Below are 27723 nucleotides of genomic sequence, written 5' to 3' on the forward strand. Positions count from 1 at the left end.
GAGACTCAAAACCAGACCTGTAATTGCATTATTTGGGTGGGAGGGATGGGTTGGCAGTGTCCTTTTTTCTTAATATCAGAGTCCTGTCTATATTCAGGAAAACAGTCCTCGATTTTGATGAGACAGAGATACTGGGAAGAAAAAATAGACTCAATAAAGAGAATTTGGTTGAGACGTGGGTGACAGGAACATTTTGGGGTACGGGTCAGCCGGGGTCAGGCTGCTTGGGAGGAAGGGCTGTGTTTGGTCGGCTGCTGCACCTCTGCAGAGCTACAGAAGGACTCGTCTTAATTACTAATTGGTTTCTAATCCAGCTTTGAGCTCCGCTATGTCCATCCGAACACGTAACAGCCTGTCCTCATCGCGTTCTGTAGCCCTGCTCCCCTTCTCTGCCCCCGGCGGGGACCCTGACCGGCGGCGGGGATGGCTCTGCGGGCCCCGGAGCGGGCAAGGCGCTGTTCCCCGGAGCACCGGGCTGCTGCAGCCGGAGCGATCCAGCCCGGAGAGGCCGGGCCGGGCCCAGCTCCCACCCCACCGCTCCTGCCGACCCGCGGGCGCTGCGGGGCGGAGCGCGGCCCGGCGGGGCTGGGTTGTAGCTGGGGCTGGCCCGGCCCCACCCCGCGGCCGCGGCCATGGCGGCGCTGTGGCTGCGCGGCGCCGGGAGGGCGCTGCGGGCGGGCTGCTCGCTCCCCGCCGCCCCCGGGCCCTGCTCTCGTCGCGGCTGCGGGGCGGCGGCGGCGCTGCGGACCATGGGCTTCAGCCCGGAGCAGGCCCGGCGCCTGCTGGCGCTGCAGCCCCGGCTCGGCCCCGAGCACCGCGAGGCGGCGGCGACGCAGCTGCTGCTGCTCGGGCTGAGCCCCGAGGCCGCGGTGGCGCTGCTGGAGCGGAGCCCGGCGCTGCTGCGGCTGCCCGCGGAGCGGCTCCGGGAGCGCGCCGAGGAGCTGCGGCGCCTGGGGCTGGACGGAGGTAGGGCAGGAGCGGGGTGCGGGGGGACACGGGGCTGTGCCGCTGCCCGCTGAGCTGCCCGCTGCCCTGTGCCCGCAGGCCGGCTGCAGCGGGCCCTGAGCCGCTGCCCCCAGCTGTTCCACGTGCCGCGCAAGAGGCTGGAGGCGGCGGTGCGGCTGCTGCGGGAGCGCTGCCTGTTCACGGCGGGGCAGCTGCGGGAAGTGCTGGGGACCTGCCCCACCGTCCTGCTGGAGGAGCATCGCACCCTCCATCACCAGTTCCAGGTGAGGAGCGGATCCTCCTCCCGCAGCCGGCTGCGGGAATAGCGCTGTGCCTTACACCCACTCTGTGCCCGCAGTACGCCTACTTCAGAATGGGGGTCCGGCAGAAGGCCATGGTGGACGCTCGGCTCTTCCAAATGCCCTTTGCCGAGCTCCGCAATCGGCACATCTTCTTGGAGCGCCGGGGGCTCTACGAGACCCCGCACAAAGGGCAGACCCAAACTAGCAACCCAAAACTGAAGGACATCGTTCAGCTCTCAGAGAAAGACTTCCTGGCCAGTGTGGCCTGCTCTACCCCAGAGGAGTATGAGGTCTTCAAGAAGCTGCTGGCTCGAGAGGAGGAGGAGAAGGAAGAGGAGGATGTGGATGCACTGTACACAGAGGATGATGGTGATGATGATGATGATTTCGACAGTGATGAAAGTAAAACAGCCCAGGAGTGAGGAGGTGAGGCTCTGAGGTGGCCGAGCCTCCCTTGCTACTGCACTCTCTGGGCTCTTGGGGTGATACCCCAGGAGCGGGGTTATCAATAAATCCCATCTGTCAAATACAACAGTCATTCCTCCTCTTTGACCAACTACTTTAAAAAAAAAAGGCAAAAAAAACCCCAATGGTTTCCATAAAGTGTTTTTATTAAAAAAAAAAATCAAAACCCCCTAATTTATTTCCAAGACTAGGTTAAAACCTGCTGGCTGCATTACATACTGAGCCAGCTGTGGGACAGGAGGCTGCTCTGCTGGCTGGCAGTGCCACCAGCCTTCCTGGTGCTGTGGGGACAGGTCCTGTGCAAACAGAACTGTCCCCTGGCAGGGCCACCTCCCCCTCCACAGCCCATGGCAGCGCTGATCTCATGGCTGACAGAGCAGGGGTGCAAATACTTTCACACCATGGCTCCAAACCCTCCTGCCTGGGTTTCCCCTTGCCCTGCTCTCCCTGGTAGAGGGTTGGCTTTTCCTGCTCTGGGAGGGCAGGGCTGCTGTGCTTGCCAGGCAGCTGGAACAGGACCAGGCAGCCTTGGAGGAAAACAAGGCATGTCTGTCCTGTGGGAGCAAAGCTAGAGGTGGTGCAGGAGGGGAGCAGCCAGCTGGTCATGGTTTCACATTGTCCCTGCCTCTGCAGCTCTGAGCACTGTTACACTGCTGCCGGGAGGAGGAGGGTGGTGGCAGGAGCTCTGAAACTCCTGGGCCTGTCCTGCTCTGAGAGCACCTTCCAAGCTGCTGCTTGAGACACGTGGCTGAGAAACAGAGCTCTGTGATGCTCAGCAGGAGGGGAGGGCCTCACCACCAGAATAATCCCAGTGCTGGGGCCATGACTCTCTATACCATAACTGCGATATATCTCTGGTATGTGTTAATTTATAATATACACCGTGTATGTTAATACACAAATCTATGTTTAACTAGTGTTGTCATACAAACTCACAAAAACTAGCAACATTTCTAAGCTACACTTTTTCTTTCCTTGCCTGCCCTGCTGCAGTGCTGGGTGCTGGCCCTCTCCTCCACATAACCCTGCAGCAGTGGTGCCACAGGGAAGGCAAACTCTGAATGCAGTGCAAGGGGGTGGCACGTGGGGATTGGCTTCCTCACCAAGCCTCTGCTGTGCCCTGCACTGGTGTGGAGGCAACTACAAGTGTGGTGGTACTGGCATACCTCAGCTGACAGACTTCACCCTACAGATCACATTTAAAATTCTCTTCAGGTGCTCTGTTGGTTTCTGAGCTGGAAATTTGGTTAAAACCAGGGTTTGTTTAGAAAGCAAAGAAAAAAGGCAGGCAGTAGAAGCTGCCTCAGTTTCCCCTGCAAGAGCAGAGGAAACAGGAATGCTCCTCTACTGCCAGTGCTCACCTCACCACTTAGAGCTGCTCACCATTTCTAACTCATCTACAGAGGCTGCTCCTCAGAGCATATTTCTGAGGGCCAGATTTCAGGTGATGGCTAAGGCTATTTGGTCTCCATTATACTGTTTTATTTGAGGGTTATAACCTTGGGTTATGAAAACAGATTGGTGCAGATGCTGTTGGCAAGGAGCAGGGCTGATCCCAGAGTGAAGCGGGCAGCCCATCGCTTGTGCAGAGTGGCTGGGGGTGCTGAGCAGGGCTGGTCCCCTCGAGGGGGTGCTCAGCTCCTCAGGGGCAGAGAGGGGCCAGCAAAGGCAGTGCTGGGCCATGAGGGGGAAAGAGAGCACTACTCAAGTGTGCTGATCCAGCTGTGTGTCCCTAATGGGCTGGAGGAGAGGGAGAGGTTGACACCAGGCAGGAAGGCTCCCCTGCTGCGTTCAACCCAGTGAGCAGATCTGATCTTCCTGGTGTTCAAAAAGCCCTTAGATGTGGAAAGATGAAGCTTCTACTGCTTTAAACCCTGTGGAGGAGCAGGAGTAAAATGAGCTGGTGTGCAGTCTGCCAGATGCCCCAGAGCTGGCCTCTTCCCACCCTGTGCACAGATCTTGTGCTGAGAGAAGGGGACCTGCTATCTCTAGGACTCCAGCCTTTGCCTCTCTTGTTCATGGAGCTGCAGAGTCAGGAGGAAGCAGAGCATTGCCTCTTGCTTCTTTACCCCAGCCACAACCAGGAGCCCTCAGCCTTAAACCCTCACACCCCCCTGATGTGGTGGCATGAGCCAGGGTTGTGCCCTGCCCTGCACCATCTCCCCTGCATGAGAATTGCCCTGCCTGCATCTGAGGAGGGCTGGAGCAGGTACTTACTTCTATGGCTTCTTCAGTGTGTGACTGTTGCTTGGCTTTCTGGAAGAGAAGGGAGGACAGCACCATCAGCCCCTTGGCCATTGCTCACAGGCAAGCACGTGGCATCCAAGCCTTGGTGATGTCTGTACCCCTGGGTGTCCCCAGCCAGCCACATCCTGCTGTGCAGGACCACAGGAAGGCTGGCACATCCAGTGTGTTGCTGTGGGGTGTACCTGCTGCTTGTCCTCTCAGAACTGGTGCTCTCACAGCTCTCCTTGTAGCAGATGTCCTGGTGTACCTTGTAGACTCTCCTGTACCTGCACACACAAAGTGAAGACGTGAGTGTGGGGAACAAAAGGGAGAGATGGGCTTTGATGAGAGTGAAGGGAAGTCTGGGTATTTCCCCTATTTCCTTCCTTGGCAGGAATGGGGCTCAGCCTGCTGTGCCAGAGGACTGATCCCAGCCAGGCCTTTGTGCCTCCATCACAGGGAGGCTGGGGCAGAGCAGAACCACCCCTGCCCTGGTGCTGCATCAGGGCTCCCCCAGCCCTCTGCTCACACATGGAGAGACAGCCAGGAGCTGGATGGGATCTGCTGCTGCCTGGGGTCACACACACCAAATCCAACCTTGCTGCCATGTGGGTGGGTAACACCAGTATGGAGCTGTCACTTCAGCAACACCCTGCCCTGTTGCACAGCTGGGATAGCCACAGGGGCATGCCAGGCTTGCACTGGGGAGGGGGCAACTGCCAGCTGGGGTTGGAGACGGCCTTGTGCTCACTGTCCCTTCCCCAAAGCTGAGCTGCAGGGAGACATCCCCAGCTCAGAGCACAAGGGGAAGGGGGGAGCATAACCTGCAGGCAGTACTCACAGATAGTGGCAGGTGCCTCCTTCCCACACTGGGAATGACCTGGTTTCCGAGTACAGCCGCGTGCACGAGTGTGGCACCTTCTTGCAGGCTGCTTGGGGAATAGGAGAGGGGAGCTATCACTGAGCCCATCCCTGGCCCTGCCTGCCTGTGCCTTGTGGCAAGGGTCTGGTGAGGCCCCCCTGGCTTCCTGGCCATGCTGGAGGGCTGGTCCAGCAGTAGAAGCAGAGCCCCCAGCCTCACACTTCTCTGGGTAAGGCAGGGGCCAGAGCTCAGCCAGGAGCAGGGACCAGACCTGCACTCATCTCAAACTAGAGCCCAGCCCCTCTCTCAGCTTCCAGCATGACACAGATCTCTACCAAAGCCTGGGCACTATGGGAGCCCCTGGGTGGTGGCAGGGTGTGCTGGGTGAGCTACATGCTGGGGGACCTGTGGCAGGGACAGCCACCAGCCTGGCACAGCGGGAGGGAGCTCAGCCCTGTGGCACAGGCTGGCACTCACCCAGCTGGCAGAGCCGGCCCTTGAAGCCCGGGCGGCAGGCACAGTGGTAGGACTCCTCATCTCTGGTGCAGGTGCCTCCATTCCTGCAGGGATTCTTGGAGCACTTCTGCCCCTCTCCTGCAAAACATGCTCGACCATCAGAGCCCAGGGCCACAGCTCAGCCCTGCCAAGCCCCTGGCATTGCCAGGGTGCTCCCAGGAAAAGCAGGTGGGCAGGTTGGTGCTGAGCACATTGCCTCTGGGGCCAGGGCTGGGTTCCTGCTGCTGTGGGTCTCCCCTGGGACTTACTCTTGGTCTTTGTCTCACGCAGCTGCAGTGCCAGGCTGTCCCAGCTGGACACCTCTGTGTTCTCCAGCTTCACTGGAGCCTCTGGCTCTGGACAATGAGAGGATTAAATGTCACCTTCCAGGCCAAAGCCAGACCCAAAGGCAGCCCCTCCAAGGGGATCCACCTTGCCTGCAGCTTTGGGGCACTGGTCAGGCCTGAGGCAGTGCTTTACCCCTTCCCAGCTGGCATTCCTACAATTGGGGTGGCACTCCCACTCCTCCTGGAAGGATCTGGGACACAGAGTCCTGGGGAGGCAGGGGCAGAACCAGGATGTGCAGCTAAGGGCTGCCCTCAGGTGTGCCAGGCCCCTTCCCCACCCTGTGGTGAGGGGTTTGCAGGTGCTCTAGGGTATCTTGGGTTGGCACTTCTATCCCCAGTCTTCCAGAGATAGAAAATGGGAGCGGTCTGCACTAGTGAGGGCTTTCTCACCCATGCACCCTCTTTGGATGTTAGGCTGTTCTTCACAGTGAGGGCTAAGGCTACTGGGCAGGCAGGGGCTGCACAGGAGGGCTATGAAGCCACTGCTCAGGCCCCTGCTGCTGCTGGCAGGGAAGAAGGGCAGCTGTGCTACAGTCAGCATCGCCTCCCATCAGCAAGGGTCCTTCTCTGGGCTCCCCCTGCCAGTCACCCCTCTCCTCGAGCAGGGGTCTAACAGCAGAGCAGATGTTTGCCTGCCCAGGGCCAGGTGAGTGGGCTCCACCCTCCTCTATAGTTCCCTCAGCTCTGCCTAGCTGCCACCTTAAATTGCAGGAAGGTGCAGGAGATGGTACTGGGTGACAGGAGCAGGACACAAAGGCACAAGAGCACTTACGTGTCTTCACAGTGATGGATTTTCCCAGCGCAGTGCCAAACCTGGCGCTGATCCTCCCTCTGCCATCCACCAGCTCTGTGAATCTGAGACAGGAGAACCATAAGGGAATGGGGCACTGCAGCTCCCCCAGGCTCTGTGTGCTGGGGCTCATGGCAGCTGCATAAAGCATCCACTGGTGGCATCAGGTTCTGTGCAAGTCCCATGCAAGAACTGCTCTCAGGGTAGGGGGCTTGCCCAGCTGAGAACCCCAGTGGATGGGCAAGGAGCACGGCTTGACCCTGCACAGACCTGGGCATGGAAGCTGGGTACTAAAGGGACTGGCTCAGCTTAGTGCTTGGGCCAAGCAGAAGAGCCAGGAGTGCTGAGCAGCTCCTACCTGGGGGCTGGCGAGGGCTCCTCAGCTGTGTCACGATCTGCCAGCAGGCGGAGCTCCGGCAGGAAAGCTGGGGGCAGCCTGTTCCGCAGAACACGGGGGTGCCCAGCTTGGCTCCACCTTCTCTCTGGAGCCCCATCCCTCTGCACTGCAGACCAAAGGACAAGGCTCAATGGAGGCAGTGTGAGCCAGCAACCGATCATCCAGCCAGTCCCATCATCCCATCCCATCATCCCCAGGCTGCCAGGTGACACACAGACTTTCCACATGCTGGGAATGCAGGTGCCCATCACAAAACTAGACCTCTGCATCTGCCCTTCACTAACCCTACAACTCCCAGCTCCCATTCCAGGGGACCTGTGCACTGTCCCCATAGCCTGCTGCAGACACCCAGTGCTGGGGCAGCAAGGGTTCATGACTGTTCTCTAGTCTCTGTCTCCTACCCTGCTTCCCTGTGATCCCACTGCCCCCCTTGTGCTGCAGCAGCCCAGCAGAGGCCAGAACACTTACAGGTGTTGACATAGAGGTGGATGGGCTCGCTGTGCAGCTGGCCCTGCTCGGTGTTCTGCACAGCTGTCAGGGACAGGTGGTAGCGCTGCCCGGGCAGCAGGTCCCGCACCGTGTAGGACACAAGTTTCCCGTTGGGCACGTAGCGGCTCTTGACGCTCTGAGCGGTGGTGACATTGATGATGTACCCCTCCATGGTGCCAGCAGGCGGCTGCTCCCACGCCATGGACACAGAGGTGGCGGTGACATGGGAGGCAGTGAGGTTTTGTGGGGGGAGAGGCCCTGCAGCAGGCAGGGGATGGGGAGGAAAGTGGTCAGAGCTGGTGTCCTTGAATGGCCACTGCCCTACTTGCTCACACCACCTTATGAGCTTGCCTGGCACTGCCCGGACCAGCCCTGACCCTGCTCCAGCCATTGGTTGCACAGTGAGGAGATGCTCAACACTAGGTCCTTGCCAGCAGATAGAGCCTCATATACACCCTGGTACCCAGGCCAGCCCTTGCCTTCTGACTGCCAGATAGCAGTCAGATAGGGGATGAATTGGGCCCATGCTAGTCTCAGAGACTGAACATCTGGCAGGGGAGCACATGCCAGTGTCTTTCCTGGCCTCCCCAGGCCTGCCTGCCCACCTCCTACCTGCTCTGCTGGCCAGACAGTCTGGCAGCTCCCACCCCCACAGCTTTCCTGCCAAGCAGGGATGGCAAAGCCAACCTCACTCACTTGTCCACACATGAAAAGGGGGTGTGGCCAGGCTCTCGGAGGGGTGGTCTTCCACTCCCAGGCCGCTCAGCGTTGTGACATGGATGATGTATCTCTCTCCTGGCTGCAGGTCCCTGTGGAGGAAGAAGGTAGGGTGGGAAGGGGTGATGTGAGGGAGCCCTGGCACCCAGCAGCTCCCCACTCACAGGAAGGTGTACTTGGCCACGCTGCTGTTCAGCTCCACGGTGCGGGCTGCCAGGTCCCCCGGGTGGCGGATGGAGACCCTGACCCTACTGACAGTGGAGTGCTGGAGGCGGTGGAGGGCCCATTGCACCGTGATGGCGCTGGCAGTCACATTGGTGATCTCAAAGCCTTCCACCGGGCGCGGTCCTGGCCGGAGCAAGCACAGAGCGCCGCCGTCATCATGGGCGCCACAGCCCTTCCCCATGCACTCCCAGGGGGGTCCTGCTGGCACCTCTGCATCGCTTTCCTCAGTGGAACAGCTCAGTGCCCCCTCTCCCCCTGAACTCACGCTCTCCAGTTCTCACAGCCTCCAGGTGGGAGTCACATCCATCTGCCCACCCATAGGGCCTCATGCTATTCAAAGCTCCCCGAGGCTGTGCCCCCTGCCTCAGCCCCCTACCACAGCTCCAAAGGGGCTGTGGTGCCCAGGCCTGGCCCTAAACACAGAATCATCAAGGCTGGAAGAGACCTAGGAGATCATCCAGTCCAACCATCCTCCCAGGGTATCACTATAACCCCTAAATCACATCAACCCAGCACAAAATCCAGATGCCTCCTGAACAGCTCCAGGGATGGTGACTCTACCACCTCCCTGGACATCCTATTCCAATGCTTCACCACCCAAAGAGTGAAATTTTTTTTTACTATCTAATGTGAATCTCCCATCTTGGCTTTAGGCCATTTCCTGTTGTTCCTTCTCTGCAGGCACAACAGAAGAAACCAGCCTCCACCACACTACAATCTCCTGTCAGGGAGTTTTGGAGAGCAGGGAGGTCCCCTGAGCCTCCTCTTCTCAAGGCTAAACAATCACAGCTCTCCCAGCTGTTCCTCATCAGATATGTTTTCTAGACCCTTGACAAGCCTTTTGCCCTTTTCTGGACATGCTCCAGTACCTCAATGTCCTATTTCATGTGAGGGGTCCAGAACTGAATGCACTGCAGCCTCCAACAATACCAAGTGCAGAGGGATGGTCACTTCCCTAGTCCTGCTGTCCATGCTGCTCTTGATACAGGTCAAGATGCCATTGGCTTCTTAGCCATTTGGGCACACTGTTGGCTCATGCTCACCAGCTGTCAACCAGCACCCCCTCACCCAGCTCACCTCTCGTGAGCCACTCCTCCCTCAGCCTGGAGCTGCAGGGGGTTGCTGTGACCCAAGTGCAGGACTCAGCACTTGGCCTCACTGAACATCATGCTGCTGTCCTTGGCCCTTTGACTTGAGTGTGCCAAGGTCTCTCTGCAGAGCCTTCCCACCCTCAAGCATATCAACACTCCCAAACAACTTGGTGTTGTCTACAAATTTGCTGAGGGTACACAAAATCCCTAGGTCCAGACCATTAGTAAATGTTAAACAAGACTGGCCCCAAACTGAGCCCTGGCCTCAAAATGACCCCTGGGGAACCCCACAAGTGACTACTAAGTCCATGGCACACTTCATCCTGACCCAGCATCCAGCTATGGCTTGAAGGCCCATGAGATGCTGTGCCCAGCACTATGCTGCCATCTCCTCCCCCGGGCTTCACTTGGTCTCAGCCTGCTGTGGGAGATATGGCTTATGGGCTTAAACACCACCATTCTCCTCTCCTCAGAGGCCATCTTCTTTCCTATGTCTAATTCCCTTCATCCTGTTTGCACTTGGTTTCCATACCTGCCTGCCCCAGAAAGTGGGATCAAAGCTGCTCTGCCTGTCCATGCCCCAGAGGCATCACTGTGCCCCTTCCTCCACCCATGGAGCAGAGGTCTCTGACAGCCTCTGCCCTTGGTGGCATGTTCCCACACCTGGCAGGGTGACTGGTCCACAGGATTTCCCCCTGCTGCCTGCCTTGCATGAGGGCTCCTCATACTCTCCTGGCACAGTGACAAGGAGCAGAACAGCCTGGCCCCAATAAAAAGGGCTCAGGAGCAAACCTGCTGCCAGCTCCCTCACAGCCCCTGCACAGGGTGAGCCACAGGGTGTCAGGCCTTTTACTCACAGCAAAGAAAACAGCGATTCTCTGTGCCAAGCACTTTCCAGAGTGCCCCAGCTGGATTTTGGGATCTGCACCAGCAAACCAAACACTGCCAGGTTTGATACCATGCTGGAGCTGGTGGCAGGCTGGAGGTGGCAGCACAAACCCTGGCACCTGCAGGGGCCGCGCACACGCTCACGACCGTGATCCCCCTGGGGACGCTACTCACTAGTGCGCGTGGTGAGCATGATGGGCCTGCTGATATCATTCTTGTTGTTCACGTTGCGTTTGACTGAAAAGACAGAAATATTGTAGGCTCTGCCGGAGGTTAGTGCCCGCAATTGGTGGGCAGAACGACTTCGGTCCACAAAATCTGTCCTGCGGTAAGAGCCGTCGAGGGATACGTACGTCACGGCGTAGCCGTCAATGAGTTGCCTGGCAGCTGCGTCCTCAGGTGGGTGCCAAGAAATCAACACACCAGTGTCCTCCACCCTTTCCACCTTTAATGAGGTTGGTGGCAGCAATTCTTCAGGGTGTGTGCAAAAGCAAAGGGGAGAGGTAATGCCATGAATCTTTAGAGAACAGACCCCGTCAGCAAGCGGCAGAACAGCAGCGATAAGAGGACAAGGTCCTCGCTTGGCACACCTGGCAGGGGCTCTCTGGGTGTAAGTCACCCCTGGCTCAGTGAGCACAGGAGCAGCCAGGGCGCCAGGAGCTTTTCCTGGTATCACTGGTGGCCAATCACTTGCCACTGCAAGATGGGGCAAGAGATTTGGGGGAGGCCATTGCCAAGAGGCTTCCCTCAGATGCCTCTGCCTCCCCTCCTGAGGGCATCCGAGAGATTGCCATTGCTGCAGGGGAAATCTGCCCCCGAGTCCTGGTGCCAAGCTGGGCACCTGGGGCAGCAACTCAGCATGCTAGCACCCACCCCTGGCATTGGTGGGGCATGGGCTGCCCCCCTCAAGGTGAGCCCCCAGCCCTGCCCGCCTCAAGAAGCGCTGCTGGTCCCGGATGGTGCTGAGCCCCTCGTGGGCGGTGGGCACTGCCAGGCTGGCCTCAAGCCCCACATCGTGTCCTGGTGCCGCTGCTGAGGGCCTTTACCTTTTTCGCAGTTCTTGCCTGTGTAGCTGACTTTGCAGATGCAGCTGTGGGTGCCATTGCTGGGCAGGCAGTAGCCTCTGCTCCCACAGGGGCTGGAGAAGCACGGGTCACTGGCTGTGGGAGAGGTGCCAGGTTTGGCAGGGGCAGCAGTGCCACTGACCCTGGGGCCGCCCCGCGCTGCCCTGCCTGCCTCACCTGTCTCACAGTGGTAGCCGAAGAAACCCTCTGGGCACACACAGAGGTAGGAGCCCCCGTAGCTCTCACACTCCCCTCCATTTTGGCAAGGGTCTGACTCACAGGCATCCACTTCTGGAGGTGGGAGAAGGCTGGCAGTGAGCACGCCAGCAGCCAGCTCCCAGTTCCCACAAATGTGCAACACACCCCCGAGGGTCAGCAGGGCAGATGCACAGCCCAGGCTTTGGCACAGCTGGGCTGGACACTGAATTCCCCACTGTGCACCATGGTGCCCACACCCCCTGGAAGGGGACACCTTGGAAAGGGAGTCCATCATTGCTGGACACCTCATTCCCTGCTCCCTCCCCATCAGAGCAGTTTCAGCTCTGCCCCCAAAACTACAAGGGCAAGGAGGTGCAACAGTGAGTAGCCAGGTGATGGGCTGGGGTCAAGGTGTCCACAACAGTGACCAACTACCTGGCATGGTGCCAGCCCTGGCAGTGTCCTGGTGCCCACAGTCCAGTCTCCCACTGACCCAGCAAGGGAGAGCCCCTACCTGTCTCGCACTGGGTCCCCAGGAAGCCCTCAGGACAGAAGCAAGCAAAGGACCCAGGGAGGTCTTGGCAGGTCCCGCTGTTCTTGCAAGGCTCTGACTGGCACTCATCAACATCTGTGGTTCCAGCAGGAAGAAAGGCACCAGCTCAGCACAGAGGCAGCTGGTGGCTAGGGACAGGGGCTTGGAGAGGCAGCACTTCCCCCACACGGAATGGACCCATCCTGTGTCATTTGCTTCCCCAAGCCCAGTGGCCAGGAATACTCCTGCTTCTGGATGCCCACTGCCTCAGCACATGGCATGGGGACATTACTTCAGGGACACCTGAGGACAACTGGCAGTGTAGGGCTGTGCCAAGTGATCCATCCCATAGGATGCCTGTGTCATATCTCCTCACCTAACTTCCAACAGCCCACCTTCTCCTACCACTGTCCTCTGCCAGGTCCCAGGGAACTGGGCTGGAGCCACCTGCCAGAGTCCCACCACCTCCCATGCTGCCCATTGTCCCCAGCCAGAAGCAGTGTCTCCCTGGTGGAAAATCCTACAGCTGACTGGGAGTCCTGGGAGAGAAGCCCTTGCTTTAGGTTGATCCAAGCACACATAAAAACTCCCAGTAACCTAGCTGCTTGTGATGGAGTTTGCAATCCACTGGGGCTTTCCCAAGGGCTGGAGGGTGAGGAGGGGATTGTGACAGTCCTGAAGCATGCCTGGCATGGTCTCTTACCCAGCTCACAGTGGTAGCCAGTGTAACCTGGCTCACACAAGCACAGGAAGGCAGAGACACGATCCTTGCACTGGCCACCGTTCAGGCAGGGCTGCGACTGGCACTCATCAATCTCTAAGGGCATTTGAACAAAGGACAGACAAAGCAAGAGGCATGAGCACAGGACAGGGATCCCGGGGGGGAGGCAGCAGACAACTGAAGTACATTTCCTGGGGCCACCAAACCATGGCAGTGACCACAGGCCACTGGGAGGGATGGTGTCCCAGGGGTCACCCACTCCCCAGCACTCCTCACCATCACATTCGGGGGGGTCGCTCCAGACACCTGGCACACGGCAGACACGGGGATGGTTGTGCTGGCTGAGGATGTAGCCCAGCTCACACTGGTATTCAGCCACTGAGCCCACCTTGGTGGAGTTGAAAGAAGCCTGGGCATGCTTCACCTCACTGGGGATGCCACAGTCAATCTCTGTGGAGAGACAGGCGATGAATGGGGCCCACAGAGGCGCCCCAAGTCCCCAGCAGGCAGGGGAAACACAAGGCCCTTACCAAATTGGCAGTGCTTTCCTACATAGCCCACGGAGCAGGTGCAAGCATAGCCCCCATCGAGGTCCTCACAGGTAGCCCCATTCTCACAGGGGCTAAGAAAGCAAGGGGAGGGCACTGGAAGAAGAGCAGAGCAAGGAATGAAACCACAGCCAAATCCCTTCCCTTTCCAGCGGGGCACAGGGAAGGGTTACAGGGAAGGAGGCTCAAAGCAAGCAGCGAGCTCCTGACAGTCAGCCCACCAATCCCTCCTCAAACCTACCGATCTCGCAGTGCCGGCCGGTGTAGCCTGGGGGACAGTCACACTTGTACTTGCCGATGTAGTGGAAACAGGTGCCTCCATTCTGGCAGGGCCCCGAGGCACAGGGGTCCGGCTTACCTGGGGGCACAAGGCGGGCGTGAGCCGGGTGGGGCAGGGCCACCTCTCCTCCCTGCAGGGCCGGGGGCTGTACCGATCTCGCAGTGCTTGCCGGTGAAGCGGTAGGGGCAGGTGCAGTGGTACTCGCCATTCGCCTCCCTGCAGGTGCCCCCGTTGCGGCAGGGCCCCGTGCTGCAGAGCCGAGGCTTGGCTGCAGAGAGAGTGCCCAGAGTGGGGTCACCCAGAGCGGGGGCACCCACAGCAGAGGCACCCAGAGCTGCTGCCTCCCACCAGCACCCCACCAACCCTCACTGCAGGAAGCCTGACTGCATTCTGGGTGCAGCAATACCACAAAAACTACACACCTGCAAACATGTGCCAACACATGCATGATGCTGGGAGATAGATCCCAAGGGCAGAAGTTGTGGCATTTAAATAAAAACCACCAATACTGATGGCGTATAGGAAACAACTTCATACTGGGTGTCATGAAGGGAGTCATTCAATCCCTCCCTCTACCCTGTAGGATGGGATGGGAAAACCTGCACTGACTTCCAGCTCTGCAAGTAACTCTACTCCCAAGCTCTGCCAGGTGCTGGGGCCACAGGGAGCACTGTGGAGGTACCTTTCTCGCAGTGCACGCCAAGGAAGCCTTGAGGACACTCGCAGATGTACGAGTCATCATGAACCTTGCAGGACCCCCCATTCAAGCAGGGCTCTGAGTCGCAGGGGGACGGCATCGCTGCAGAGCCAAACACAGGGCATCACCGAGGACATATGGCCAGGGGTACAAGGGCAGCTTCTCTGCTGGTGAGGGTGCACCCTGCTCACCCCCACCCCAGGGCTGCTCCCACACGTCCTGGAGCCTTACTGTGGTTGGTGCCATAGTTGGTGTGGCAGACACAGAGGTAGCTCCCGCCATACTCCATGCAATAGCCACCGTCCGGGCACTGCGTGTTCATGTTGCACGGTGTCGTGGTGACTTCTGCAAACACATGGCCAGTGCCAGCCTCCTTCAGTCAGTGGCAGGAGGACCCCCACATGGAAACAGGAGTCTCCTAACTTTGCAGGGTCCAATGACACAGGACAGATCCTCTGGCACAGACAGTGTAAATGGCAATGCCCAGCCTGGATGCTCAGTGAGCTTCAGCAAGAGAGAGCACAAAGGCTGTGACTCCCTCCTCACCCATGGGAGCTGGGCTGAGGCAGGGGCTGGGAGAGTCACGGCTCGAAGGGGGAGTAATGGAGGTGGGAGCATTGTCATCTCTCCAACTGACAATATTTCTAGGCTGAAATTCAGTGTGTGCTGCTGGCACTGTGCTAGGCTCAGGCATGGGCAGTGTCTCCTTGCTGACTCACAGGCTGCCTGACTCAAGCATCCCAGAGGGAATGAATACAGTAGGCAAGAAGCTTCCACTTACCGAATTCACAGAGGAGACCAAAAAACCCAGGAAGGCACTGGCAGACGGTGACATTCCCCTCCAGACAACTGCCCCCATTACGACACTCACAGCCCTCAGACAGCTCTGCAAGAGACAAAACAGGGGCTTCCCAGGACCTCTCCTGCTTGTGGGCTGTGACAGACAAGTGGTCTTGCTTGCCAGATGCCACTCAGAGGGGAAGCTCAGGTGGGCAGCAGCCCTGAGGCCCTCAGACACACAGGCACAGCCTCCTCCAGCAGGACAGACCCTCTGTTTAACCCCAGAGCCTTGAACAGGCTCTCGGGCTGCTGCTTCTCCCTCTCATAAGCATGAAGGCTCCCCTTGAGATGCTTCACCCCAGAGTTCCCCCAGCTGGTACTCACGGTCTCGACAGTCCTGTCCACTGTAGCCCTCCTGGCACTCACAGACGTAGCCCTGCTCAGTCTCCAGACAGCTGCCTGCATTCTGGCACGGGTGGGAGAGGCAGGCGCCGGGCACGCGGGGCCCACCTGTGGGGGAATGGGCAGCCTGAGCTGGAGAGGTCCAGTTTGGAGCTGGAATATCCTGTGTCCTGGTAGAGGCATAACCTCACTCACCATACTGGCAGTTGCTGCCATAATAACCCGGGGAGCAGGTGCAGATATAGCGGCCAGGGCGGATGTAGTTGCATGTCTGCCGGTTCTGGCAACTCCGGTCCTCGCAGGAAGATGAATCTGGTCAGGAGAAAGCAAGGAAGTGAGCATGAGGAGAGCCTGGGCCTGGGAAAGGGGCCATGATGGCCAGCAGAACATGAGGGACACAGTCCCTGCTGTGGGTCATTCAGGGGCACAGGCACCTGTCTCGCAGCGCTGTCCCACAAAGGGCTCCAGGCACACACAGGTGTAGTTATCGACCAGGTCCATGCAGTGCCCACCGTTCAGGCATGGGCTGGACTCACATTCGTTCACCTCTGCAAGGAGAGGCCAGGAAAGGTGGTCAGGTCATGTGTGGGCACAGCCAGCTCACCTGGTGCCTCCCAGCCTGAATGATGCTCAGGAGGGTGAAGGTGATGGACACAAAAAAAGCAGATGCCACTGGCAATACTAAGCATCCCCCTTCCAAAACTACATCCAGGAATGAAGCTGGCAGGGAAGGAAGCTTGCCAAGGTATGAAATATCACCATCTACATCTCATACCTGTTTCTGTCACCCACCTGTTTGGCAGTCCACGCCTGTGTACCCCGACTGGCACAAGCATACTGCTGTCCTGTTCACCACCTGGCAACTCCCACCGTTCTGGCACACCCTGTTCTCACATGGTGATTCTTCTGCAGAAGAACATCAAAAAAAGAGGGGCAGAGGTATCAGCCTAGGCACAGGACCAGCACATGGCACTCTCTACACACAGTGATACCAGGCCTAGGCAGAGCACAGACTGGAGCTACCCCTTTGCCTTCTGTCAGGAGACAGTGGCCACATCCCAAGTCACGACTGTTCCCAAAACCTGTCCTTAGGCAGCTCAGCTGTCTCATCCCACCACACCTCCTGTGTGCTCTGCAGGGCATTTCTCCCTCCCTTCCTTCCTCCCCCACAAGTCAACTCCCTCCCTGCCTTTTCCACTGGTGCAGCAGCTTGCTGGGAGCCAAATGCCTTGGCAGCACTTCCGTTGCAGAGGCCAGCACTGGGGGAAACCTGTAACCACGGCCTCTGCCAGGGACTGGGAGGGTCTCCCCTGGCTTTGAAGAGCTTGGCACCAGAGCATCACCTGCAAAAGCAGGGCCTGCAAGGCTTGTTTGAGCACTGGCTGCCAGCTTTTCTGGCTAAGGGAGTGATGGTCGAAGAGTGCTGGCAGCAATGCTGAGTGAAGCCCTCAGAAAAGCCAGCGGAAGGAAAGGCTCATGGCCAGAGAAAAGCTTCTCCTGCCTGAAGCAAGCTGAAATCCAAGTTGGCTGTCACAAACTGCTAGAGCCCAGCAGCTACTGCAGGAGCCCTGGTCTGAAGAGCCCTCCCAAGAGCAGAAGTGCTCCCCAAGCCTGGGGTCTCTGCTTTTCAAGTGCTGCAGTGCTCACCAGTCTCACAGTGGTTGCCTCTGAAGCCGGAAGGACACTTGCAGGTGAACCTGCCGGCACCATTGAGGCAGGTGGCTCCATTCTGACAGGGGTGGGAGAGGCACTCATCCACATCTGAAACAGAGCCCCACGTGGGGACAGGAGCTCAGAGCAGGGACAGACAGACTGCCAGCACACAGCAGTGACACTGGGAGCAAGTTCTACTCCGTGCAGCAAAGCGCTCACCAACGTGGCACCTCTTCCCAGTAAAACCAGCCAGGCAGGAGCAGGTGTAGGAGGGGTTCCCTGTGATGCAGTCCTCGATACACTTCCCCCCATTCAGGCAGGGCCGCAGTGTCAGGCAGACAGAGGCTGTGGGAACAGGCAGTGACCCCTGTCAGCCCTCCCCTGGCAGGGCTCACCTGCCACCTTCCAGTCACACCAGTGCCAGGGTCTTTCTCTGCACCCACCCGGCTCCCTGGGGTGCTTGGGGAGCCCATGGGGCTGCCTGCCTGATGGAGGGGCAGGGGCTGCTCCTTGCGGGCTCCCCTGGGACAGGGGGCAGTTTTACTGCTCCTGTGCAAGGGGCAGAGGCTGCACAGGTCTGCAGCCTGGCTGGGGGAGGAGGTCTGCTCCACTGGCTGAGGGGACATGAGCATGTCCTCACTTATCATTCAGGGCAGAAGGAAAGGGGATGGGAGAACCCACGTACAGAAAATCCAGCGATAACGCAAGACACAGATCACGAGTGGGGAAACATGGCCAGGGGGAAGTGGGGATGAGGAACCAGAGACCAAAAGCTCTGTGGGGCATGTGCCAGGACCCCTGGAGTGGGAAGCATGGACCAGGCCCTGGCAACCTAGCCCCACATGGCAGGCTGGCACTCAGCAGCCCTCCACTTGGCTCAGCCCAACATACTAGGACTGATGGATATATGCACCCCTCCAAGGGTGCTGGCCCCTCATGCCCTGCCTGGCAGTGGGCTGGCAGGGGCCCAACTGTGCACATCACCTCCTCCCCAGCCTCCCTCATTACTCCCCGCAGGCTTCTTTAAACTAAGAACTCTTCCTCCCCTTCCCATTTGCTCTCCCAGCCCATTCCCAGCCCCGGGACAACCACGGGTGCCATCCCCCAACACAGCTGGTGCTGAAGACAGCCCCTGCATAGCTGCCTCCCCCCCTCCCCAAAGCCCTTCCAGACAACTCTTCCACCCCGCGGAGGTGGGGATTGAGGCAGGGAAAGATGGGGCTGGAGAACAGTGTGGGGTTGGGTTGGGAGTTAAGTAAACCTAACTGCTGTCCTCTTACTTGTATTGCTGCAGCCCCCCACTTGCACCTGGGCATCATCGATTCTGAACACCCAGCGCCCGGGGATACCCACATTTGTCGTCATCTCCACGTCAGCGATGTCATCGGTGCGGGATCCGGGGATGTTGAAGTAGCGCTTTCCATCACCAGCGTTAAAACCTGCCTGGAAGGACAAAGGCAGAGAGTAAAGAGACATCACTAATGCACAGGAAAAGACAGCTGCAGCACCTCTCTGTTTCACCTCTCCTGTAATGTGGCATTACTGTTGGCCACTCAGACCAGCTCTCCCCTTCCACATGCCACAGACCAGTGCTCAGTCCTGTCCACATGACAGGACAACAGGGTGAAGTGGATGCTTGGCCTACTCAATTCCTTCCTGGGAATTCAAATCCCATTTGCTTCCTCTCCACCTGCAGCATCCTGCCTGCTGCAGACTGCAAGCAGGGAGCCAAGCATGGATCAACTGTCGGTAAATTCACACATCCAAGTAGGTACTGGGGTTTTTGCGGGTGTGGGTGTTGGCTTTTTTTTCCCTTTAACACAACAACACACACAGGGATGAAACAAAACTACAAGCAAAAGCTGTGCTAGCTGTGGCAGCTGCTCTTAAAGGCTGAGGTTGGGAAGGAAAAGGGACTATGAAGCAGCAGCCAAGGCAAAGATCTGTGGTTTCAGGATAACAAAGCCCCCTGTATGGTCTCAGCTTTGGGAGCCAGAGCACACACACAGATATTTAAGAACTCTGAAGAAGAAAAAAAAACAAACAAGAGGCGGAGATTTTCCACCTCCAAGAAACCCAAACAGGAGCCATGAGCTCACACGGTGGATGTGCTACCCAGGCACCCCAGGGGCCACACTGGCCACTTACCTGTGCCGCGATGCCACCGAGCCCAGCAAAGTCCCCCCCACTGCTGGCGTGCATACCCGTGGTCCAGGTGATGGACTCATAGTTAAAGATGGTGAAGGAAAGCTTGCCATCCGTGATGAGGACTATCTGGAAAGTGTTTACCTGCAGCAGGGAGGGGAGGAAAGCAGTGAGGGACGATGAACTACCCATAAAAGAAAGTGACAAACTACATTCAGCAAAGGGGTGTTTCTTTGAACCCCAGTTCTTCTCTGTGAGCAAGAGCATTAGAGTTGAATTATTTTCAATCCTAACTTGTGATCCTGAGCTAGGACAGCTCACTTCTCATCCCAGAGGAACAGGAAAAATGAGGGAAAATATGGATATTGAGCATCTGGAAGGCAAAAGGTGCCTCACTTTTGCCCAAGAAGGCTGATGATGTAAAGCCTCCACATGGCACAAAGAGGAGTGTTTGGTGTTGCCAGCCCACTATTGCTCTGTCACATCAAGGTATCCTGATGGAGCCATCATGGTCGACTGAACTCTGCTGACAGCTCCAAGCCACAAGTGGAAGCTCTGACACCACACTGAAGGCACACAGGTGGGGCGGCTGCTTTGCCCCAGCTACTCACTGGTGAGAACGAGCTGCCCCCGAAGAAGGTGACTCGGTACCAGGTTGCAATGAAGACCCACTGTGCAGAAAACCCTGGGAACTCGGGGAAGTACTGAGCAATGTCCCTGCTGGCTCTCTCCAGGATGGGCTGCTCGGTGCTCTCTCGGTAATAGATTTCACCTGCCCGCCGATTATCCACGTCTGCCCAGAAAGCAGCAACCACACGCCGGTCCTTGGAGATGGGGAAGGCCACAGGCGTGAACTGGGAGACCTCCTTCAGGAACGAGATGATCCCATTGTTGTTTACCTGCAGAGAGGAAGGGAAAGAGATGGAACGAGATGATCCCATTGTTGTTTACCTGCAGAGAGGAAGGGAAAGAAACGGGTGGCCACAGCTGACTCCTGCTGCCAGCAGGAATCCATGTTTTAGAGGTGCTTTCCATTTCATCTTTCTCTTCCCCTCCCCTTTCCACAAATATTGGAGCGCTTCCCCTTCCTGTCCTTAGAAGCAGAGACGTGCCTCAGCACCCACAACACCCCCAGCCCCCCGCCCCGGCCGCCTGCTCGCTGGAGCGCGGCCGCGGGCCACTGCCCGAACAAACCCAGCCCTGTTCTCCGGGCCAGGGGAAGGGGAACAGCTGCAAAAACTGCAGGAGCCCTGCGTGTAAAACAAACAGTGCCCGGTGCGTGGGGCCAGCTCACGGCACTGCTCTTGGCAGGGCTGAGCGCCTGAGCTCGCTCCCCACTCTCACGGCTCACAGCAGCCCATGGGGCTGGACCCTGCTGGCAGGGGGGCCGTGGGCACTGGCCCATGTGGGCACTGGCCCAGGGTGGGAGGAGCCTTGCTGGGCAGCAATCCATCCAGCAGCATGCACAGCACTCCAACGGGCTCCCCAGGTGACCAAGTGCTGCCCCATGCAAAGCCCCCGGTGTTTCAGCACGCTGCTCTCATTAGAGTGGGGAATGCCAAACCCCCGAGGTGAGATACTACAAACTGTTCCTCAGCACTAATTGGGGTTCTGGGATGCATGGCAGAGGCAGCCTCAGCTCAGGGAAGGAAACTGGAAACAGTGGATGTTGCTGCCAGGAGTGCTACCTCCCAAATTGGGGATGCAATGGGAATTAGGAAGGTGAAGGTAGCCCCTGCCTGGCTGCACTGGCTGGAGGGGGCAGGGATCAAAGGGAAATGCTCCCACCCTGAGCTCCCAAATTCCCTGGAGGAGACCCTGCCAGCACTCTTGGTCCAGTCAGCTCCAAGCCACTCTGTTCCCCAGTCCACAAGCAACCGTGGGACAGGCATGAACACACAGCCTCCAGCCAAGCTCTCTAGTGTGCAATGCCTGGCTCTGGCAAGCCCCTGGGCTGCAGGATGGAAAAGGGGGCCTGGTACAGGCAAGAGGCTCTCAACTGCAGAGAGCAGCTCTGGCACGCAGGCAGGCAGCGGTGTCACACTCGTGTGCCAAAAAGGAACTGGGAGCCAGCATCCCCAGGAGCCAGGAGGAAGCCAGAATGCCTTCACCCCATCTGCCAGCACACCCAGGCACGGGGGCTGAGCTGGGATGGCCTTGTGCAGTCCCTGGGGGAGGTCCCCAGTCCCTGAGGAGGGTTCATAGCCCCTCCATTTGAACACAGGGCAGTCCTTACTGTGACTAAGGGAAAGAGGATTCTGTTTTCCCAAAGCCTCCGTAACCCCACTGTGTCCGCAGAGGAACATTCTTCCCTTGATTAAAGCAAGATGGGAGAGAACCAGAGCCAAGAAGGGCTTTTTTGTTGTTGTTGCTGGTTTTTGTGAAGGAGGAGGGGGGTGGTTGGAGGCAGCCCTTGCGAACAGAGATTTCCAGGTGAATTCAGCCCTGTGCCAGTCCTCCTGGACAGCAGCTCCCTGGGGAGGAGGGTCCCTGCCACATGGACTTCTGTGCTGGGACAGGTAAGCTGGTCCTGCAGAGCTGTGGGGTCTCAGATTAGGGAAGGGCAATGTTCTGTCCTCTGATCCCTGCAGCCCCTTCAAGACCTGGAGCAACACTGTGGAGCCTCTAGGGGACAACCATCACGTCACCTGGCTTCTCCCAGCCCCTTCTGTCCTTCCACCACGGCTCAAGCCCCAAGCCTGGATCCCTCCCACCTGATGGCAGGGCTGGTGCTTTGGTCAGGGGAAAAACACGACCAGGTAGGACCAAGGACCCCCTGGGCTAAGCCAAGGCAGCAGAATGGTACATGAGCCCAGCTCTGGGATGGCATCAAGGCAATGCTCATCCCTCTCCTCTGCCATCCAGGCCTGGGTCATCATCAAACCCAGAGCAAACCAGGGAGATGGGATCAGGATGCTGAAGGATTCACTGTGCCAGGTGGTAACCGGCATGGGGAGCCTGAATCTCACTTCTGGATGCATGACAGCACCACCCAAAATATTCCATGGACAACCAGACACTCGGAGTTGCCCCTCTGGCCACAGCTACAGGGTACACGATGCGCCAGGCACCACTTGAGTTCTTTGGCCACAGTCCCCTCCCGGTGGCTTAGGGATTACAAGGCAGTGGGTCACCAGTAGTCCAGCAGCCCAGTGGGATGCTCCCAGTTAACTGGGGATCACCTGATGGCACCCAAGGAAACTCAGATTCATCCAAGCAGGACAGGAAAGACGAAATAAGAGGAAGGGAAGAGGAAGAAAGAAACAAAATAGGGCATTAGAGGGAGGGGAGAAAAGAGGGAATAGGAGGAAATAAGCAGAAATAAGTGGAAATTACTCACATAGAGGCCGGTGTGCCCTGCACCAAAGAAGGGGAAGGGGATGGAGAGGGGTCGCAGCTCGGAGCCACCGTCGTCCTGCTTGCGCGTGGCCGCGTCGCCCTGGGCCGGCCCGAAGGGGTAGAAATCCCCCAGCGGCACCTCCGCACAGGCCCACAGCCACTCGCCCAGTGCCACCAGCACGGCCCAGCCCGCCAGGACCTGCATGGCCGCCGGCACCGCCGCTCGCCTCTCACGGGGGCACCAGCCACGGAAGCATGGCGGGGGCGGGGCAGGGCGGGGCAGGGCGCCCGCCCAGGGGCGCGGGGAGGGCGGTGGCTGCTGCCCGGAGCCGGGCGCTGGCACCGATGGCCCGCAGCGAGCCACAGCCCCCTCAGCTCCGATCCGCGCCGAGCGCCCTCAGCGCGCCGGCCGCGCCCCCGAGCCTCCTTTACATATCGGGGTGTGGCCAGCCAATGGGCGCGCGGCGCGCGGGGGCGGGGCCATGGGGGCGGGGCTATGGGGCGAGCGGTGGGGGGTCCCCCCCAAAACAGAGCCCCCAGCCGCTCCCCCCAGCCTCCTCTGCTCCCTTAAAACCCTGGCCTGGATGAGGAAAAAAAAAAGAGTGGAGGAGAAAAAAACCCTTTTTTCTCCTTTTTTTTTGCTTTTTTTTTTTTTTTTTTACTCCCCCTTCCCCCCCCCCATTTTTTTTTTTAGGTGCTAAAAATATTATCAGGAAATTCTTTTCAGGAATGCCATGTTTTAGGTTACGCTCCAGGCTCAAGGGCTTCTTTGTCTTTAGTAGAGAAAAAAAAAAAAAAAGCCGAAGCAAAACAAACACACCCACCCTACATTTATTATCGGGAAATGGTTTGACTGGGAGAGGCTGAGCTCCCAGGAAAGTCTAGGGTTACTCCCAGGGAAGCAGGGAAGCCCCACTAAAAACACCAATCTGAATAACTATCTGAATAGTTCTGAATAATTACAGGTCATGATGGGTCCCAAAGCTGGACCCCAAGATCAGCATGACTCCTGGGATGCCAGTGCATCCCACTTGCCCCCAGGCAGGCAACCCTGTGTGAGCCCTACTGCCGATCCTAGAGGTGACTCTATCACTTTAAAAATCTCTTGGAAGAAAATGTTAAAAGGAGAGGAAAAAAAAAAAAAATCCAAAATAAATAAGCAGCCACATCCGGATTTCTCCCCTAGGACGCTAATAAAGGTTTTATGGGTTTGATATGAATTACCCTCCCTGGCCATTCATGGCTGATTTTCTGGAAGGCATTAGGCTGCACAGCCCAGCCCTGGCCCCGGCCCTGGCCTCAGGGGATGCTGTGGGGAGATGCAGCAGGGGCACTGCCATCCTCCCCCACAGCCAGCAGAGACCTATTTCTTTTTGGGGAGTGACTGTAGGGCCATCTTCTGGCCATCACCATCTAACACCTTACATCCATCAGAGTGAGCCCTTCTCTCCAATCCCATCTCCTGGCACTGCCACTCTGTGCCAGCCCTGCCCCAAGCTCAGCTTCCAAGGAACACAGGGATACTGTGGCAGGACCTGCCCCTCTGCCAGGACCAACCCCACAGGGCCATCCTGGTAGCTTTTACCTCTAGAGAGGAGAAGGGCAGCCATCCTAAGCGTGAGGGGAGGATTTTCTTCCAGGAAGGCTTTGCACAGGAAAGCATCACCATATTCTCCCCATGCTGTCCAGCCCAGCTCCTCCGGACGTTAAATTGGAAGCAGTAAATGGAGCAGGGAGAACAGCTGTGGGCCCCAGCTGCAGACATTTCCTCTGGGCCTGGAGCTGGAGCTGGAGCCAGTGTGATGCTGGGCTCTGTGCTGAGAATGCTGGGGGGAGTGTGGGGGAGAGCAGCCCTTTCTGCACAGCATCTGGCCAGGCTCTGTCCTCCACCACCCACTCCATCTCCAGGAGCACGCTAACCTTTCTGCCACCAGCTTTATGGCAGCTCTTTGATGGCCACCAAAACAGGGCTAGGATCTGCCACACCTATAACAGTGAAGCTGTTGGGCTGTGGAGGGGACAGGGCAGGTCCCAGGGGTATCCTGGATCTCATCCCAGCTTCACTGGCACCCACAGCTGGAGATGTGCCACCTCCAGGAGGGAGAGATGGAGTCAGATCCTTCTGCTGACCCCAAGCCTGTCTCTATCTGGCATCACAGCTCCCCAAATCCACAGGCAGTCGTCCCCTGGTTCCTCACAGCCCCACAGTGGAGACAACTGCCTCCCACAAAAGGCAGCCCTAGATAACCATCAGGAAAGAGCACAAAACCCTAGCAGCCCCCCAGCCCAGGCAGAACCCGTGCTTGGGGGACGGGACATGTGGAAGGAGCCTGGGGAGCTGTTAATGATCCAGAGCACATTCAGCACGGATGCTTGCAGGCAGAGGGGACTGCAGGTCAGCACATGGTTTGGATTTGGCTCTTCCCTCCCTTCCAGCTAATTGGGCCAAGCCCAGAGAGCATTCCCTGCAGATGCCAAACACGTGTGTGGCACAAGCATCACCTCCTGTGGGGGAGAACCAGCCCTGGAAGCTCCCTGCTCAGGGTGGGAGAGGCAGCCAGGTAGACCAGGGAGGTGTGGGGGTGTTTGAGGGGAGCTGAGGTTTAATGAAAAGGGTTTGAACTCGTTATCTGGCCCAGGCTCAAAGAATGCAGCAGCGCAGATCACGCGCAGAGATGTGGGTGGTGGGAAGGGGCTGGAGGGCAGCCAGGAGGATGGGGGTTACTGCAGCACCCAGCTCCCACTCCCCCAAACCCCCAGCACTGCCTGCTCCTCTCCACAGGGAACAGGGGGCACCTCTTCCCCTCTCCACCCTTTCACCTCCTCCTGCCACCCCTTCTGAACCACACAGCCCAGGCATCTGGTGGCCACGTGTCATCTCAGCTGTGGTGACAGGGATGTTGCTGTGCTGTGCAGTGGTGTCCCCTCCCCCCTATTAGGGGAGTCCCAAATGAGCAGAAGATCATGGGACTGGGGGGCTCCAGGTGCTGTTCCCCTGGGCAGCTCAGGGCTGTTGGGTGATGCTGGGGGAGCACAGCACCACTGGGACACAGACAAGGAGCTGTGGCTCTGCCAGCCACTGCTGACACCAGCACAGATGGGGATGTGCAGCCATGGAGATGGACACAAATCCTCTTCCCTGGGGGAAGCCCTGGCCCAAGACTCTTGCCCCACCACTGCAAAGCCAAGGTTTTGAAATGCTGAGGATGCTGCTGGCTCTGGAGGGATGGGGATGCTATCAGGGAGTGCCCTGGTAGCACCAGGGGTCACCCTACCAGCTCAGCTACCACCCTGTCACTCCCCACACCAGTTCCTGGCCTCACCACACATCTCAGGGGAGGACAGGGACACTGCACTCCACCCAAGGATATCCCCAGCTTCTGGGACAGTCCCAGTACAGGGAACAGTGCCAAAACCAGGACACGAGGCTGAAACTAGAGCCTGGTGAAGTCCCATCCCTGGCTGAGGCTCCTGCAGCAGGCAGCTGGGCTAATGGAAGTGAAAGCCAACCCACCAGCAGTTTTAATGATGACTTCAAACCTGTTGTGAAGCCACATTGGCAAGTCTGGCATGACACAGGGCTGGGGCTGGCCATGGGCACCCCCAGCATTGCAGCAGAACATCAGAAAGCAACACTGGGTTTCCCAATCCAGCTGAAAGCTCCTCGGATGTTCTGCTGCTTTGATTATTTGACAGACCATGTTTTTTAAATTATTCTTGTATAAATATTTACTCATTTTTACAAGAACCATGCTTTGAGCAACAGGCCGTGGCAGATGCAGGGCCAGAGGGGAGGGGGCTGGATGCTGGGCTGCTCCATCCCGCACTGCAGGTCAGCTGGGGGTTGGGATGAAGGGTAGCACTCCTGCCTGGGGCCCTGGGGCAGTGTGTGCTGGGTGCTGACAGCACACACACCCCACTGCCCCAGCCAGAGGTGATCCTGCTGCTCCCCACTCCCCCAGCAATGCCCTCCCCAGGGAACAGAACTCAGGGACCAAGCCCCTGCTGTACAGGGATCCATCACCAGCTGCTCTGCTGGGAGCCCCATGCAGCCCCACACGCCTTCCTGGCCTGATCAGCTCCCCAAACCATTCCCACACACCCCCTGAGCCAGAAAAGCCCCACTGGGCAGCAGGGTGGAGATCACTTCTCCACTGCCACCACAGCACTGCACCCCAACCTCAGACCAGGCTGAGAAGGCTTTGGGTACCAGGAACCCCTGGGGGTGTTCAGGAGAGAAGGGGAAGGGGTGGAAAAGCTCTGAGGCCCCCATATCTGCCCCCAAAGCCCTTGGTTTGCAGTGCCTGCAGCAAAGACTGCTTCTGGACTTCATGGGGGGACCCTTTATGCCTGCTCCCCAGGATTGTTGCTGTGGATTTTGGGAAGGATAAGGGTGAGCTCCCCCCCCTCCCCCATCCACAGATGGGATCCACAACCCAGCCTCGAGTTTTCCACCGAGCTCAGCAGAAATTCACCCAGAAGGTCAGTGACCAGAGAAAGGGATGATCCATCATTAAATAAATTGTTTTCATTTCCCAGGATAAAGGGGAGGAAAAGGGGAGGAGGGGAGGTGTTGTTGGATCAGCATTGGAAAATAAAAGAGCACAAGGCAGGAAAACCACCCCCTGTACTCCCTGCAGAGAGCAGCCCCAGCTCTTTCCCTGCACCCTCACAAGAGTTTTACAGCCAAAGCTCTTAATGTGATTATAATAATTATTTCTTTCCTAGCAATTCCCCCCCACCTTGGTGGGGTTATTTTTGTTTCTTTTTTTTTTTTTTTTTTTTTTAAATAAACAGCCTATTTTGAAATGTGACTGGGGGAAGCCAAGACTCCAGCTGAGCCCTGGCCTGGAGGAAGGAGCAGGGGCAGGGGGAGCGTGCGAATGTGTGTGGATGCATGTGGGGAAGCATGTGCACACAGGAGTGTGGGCACCCATGGGGACACCCTGCTGCAGCCTGCAAGCACACCCAGGGCTTCAAAACCTGGCTGTGCCCCAGGCACGAACAGAGGGGGAATTCTTCTCCTTCCCTCCCACTCTGGGTGCCCCCTTGACCCCCCCATCTCGCACCCCTCATCTCCCACCCCTCTGTGTGGTCCCCCCCTCAAGCCCCAGGGCCGAGCTTT

General features: G+C 58.0%; 2 protein-coding genes across 6 annotated transcripts; one reads left to right on the forward strand and one right to left on the reverse strand.

The window, feature by feature from the left end:
- The first annotated feature begins 588 nt into the window (after window positions 1-588).
- Window positions 589-1808, forward strand: MTERF4 (mitochondrial transcription termination factor 4). Its single transcript, XM_079315639.1, has 3 exons — window positions 589-966; window positions 1045-1229; window positions 1304-1808. Exons 1-3 carry the CDS (start codon window positions 633-635, stop codon window positions 1667-1669), a joined length of 885 nt encoding a protein of 294 aa, XP_079171765.1. The 5' UTR covers window positions 589-632; the 3' UTR covers window positions 1670-1808.
- A 40-nt stretch (window positions 1809-1848) lies between these two features.
- Window positions 1849-23003, reverse strand: SNED1 (sushi, nidogen and EGF like domains 1). Of its 5 annotated transcripts, XM_079315634.1 has the most exons (33): window positions 22600-23003; window positions 19871-20158; window positions 19263-19403; window positions 18395-18557; window positions 17334-17459; window positions 17109-17222; window positions 16254-16367; window positions 15896-16009; window positions 15657-15773; window positions 15444-15569; window positions 15061-15165; window positions 14511-14624; window positions 14265-14381; window positions 13734-13850; window positions 13544-13660; window positions 13285-13398; window positions 13031-13204; window positions 12737-12850; window positions 12016-12129; window positions 11481-11594; window positions 11286-11399; window positions 10414-10710; window positions 8200-8383; window positions 8015-8127; window positions 7298-7576; window positions 6791-6935; window positions 6415-6497; window positions 5565-5651; window positions 5278-5394; window positions 4780-4867; window positions 4142-4225; window positions 3930-3968; window positions 1867-3586 (listed from the first exon to the last, which is right to left on the reverse strand). In XM_079315634.1, exons 1-32 carry the CDS (start codon window positions 22801-22803, stop codon window positions 3932-3934), a joined length of 4335 nt encoding a protein of 1444 aa, XP_079171760.1. In that variant the 5' UTR covers window positions 22804-23003; the 3' UTR covers window positions 1867-3586; window positions 3930-3931. The 5 variants fall into 5 exon arrangements, with proteins under 5 accessions (XP_079171761.1, XP_079171763.1, XP_079171762.1 ...); XM_079315635.1 differs by lacking the exon at window positions 4780-4867 and having other exon boundaries at window positions 1849-3586; XM_079315637.1 differs by lacking the exon at window positions 13734-13850 and having other exon boundaries at window positions 1866-3586.
- Window positions 23004-27723: the final 4720 nt, after the last annotated feature.

Source organism: Erithacus rubecula (genome assembly GCF_903797595.1).
Source record: "Erithacus rubecula genome assembly, chromosome: 11".
Taxonomy (NCBI): domain Eukaryota; kingdom Metazoa; phylum Chordata; class Aves; order Passeriformes; family Muscicapidae; genus Erithacus; species Erithacus rubecula.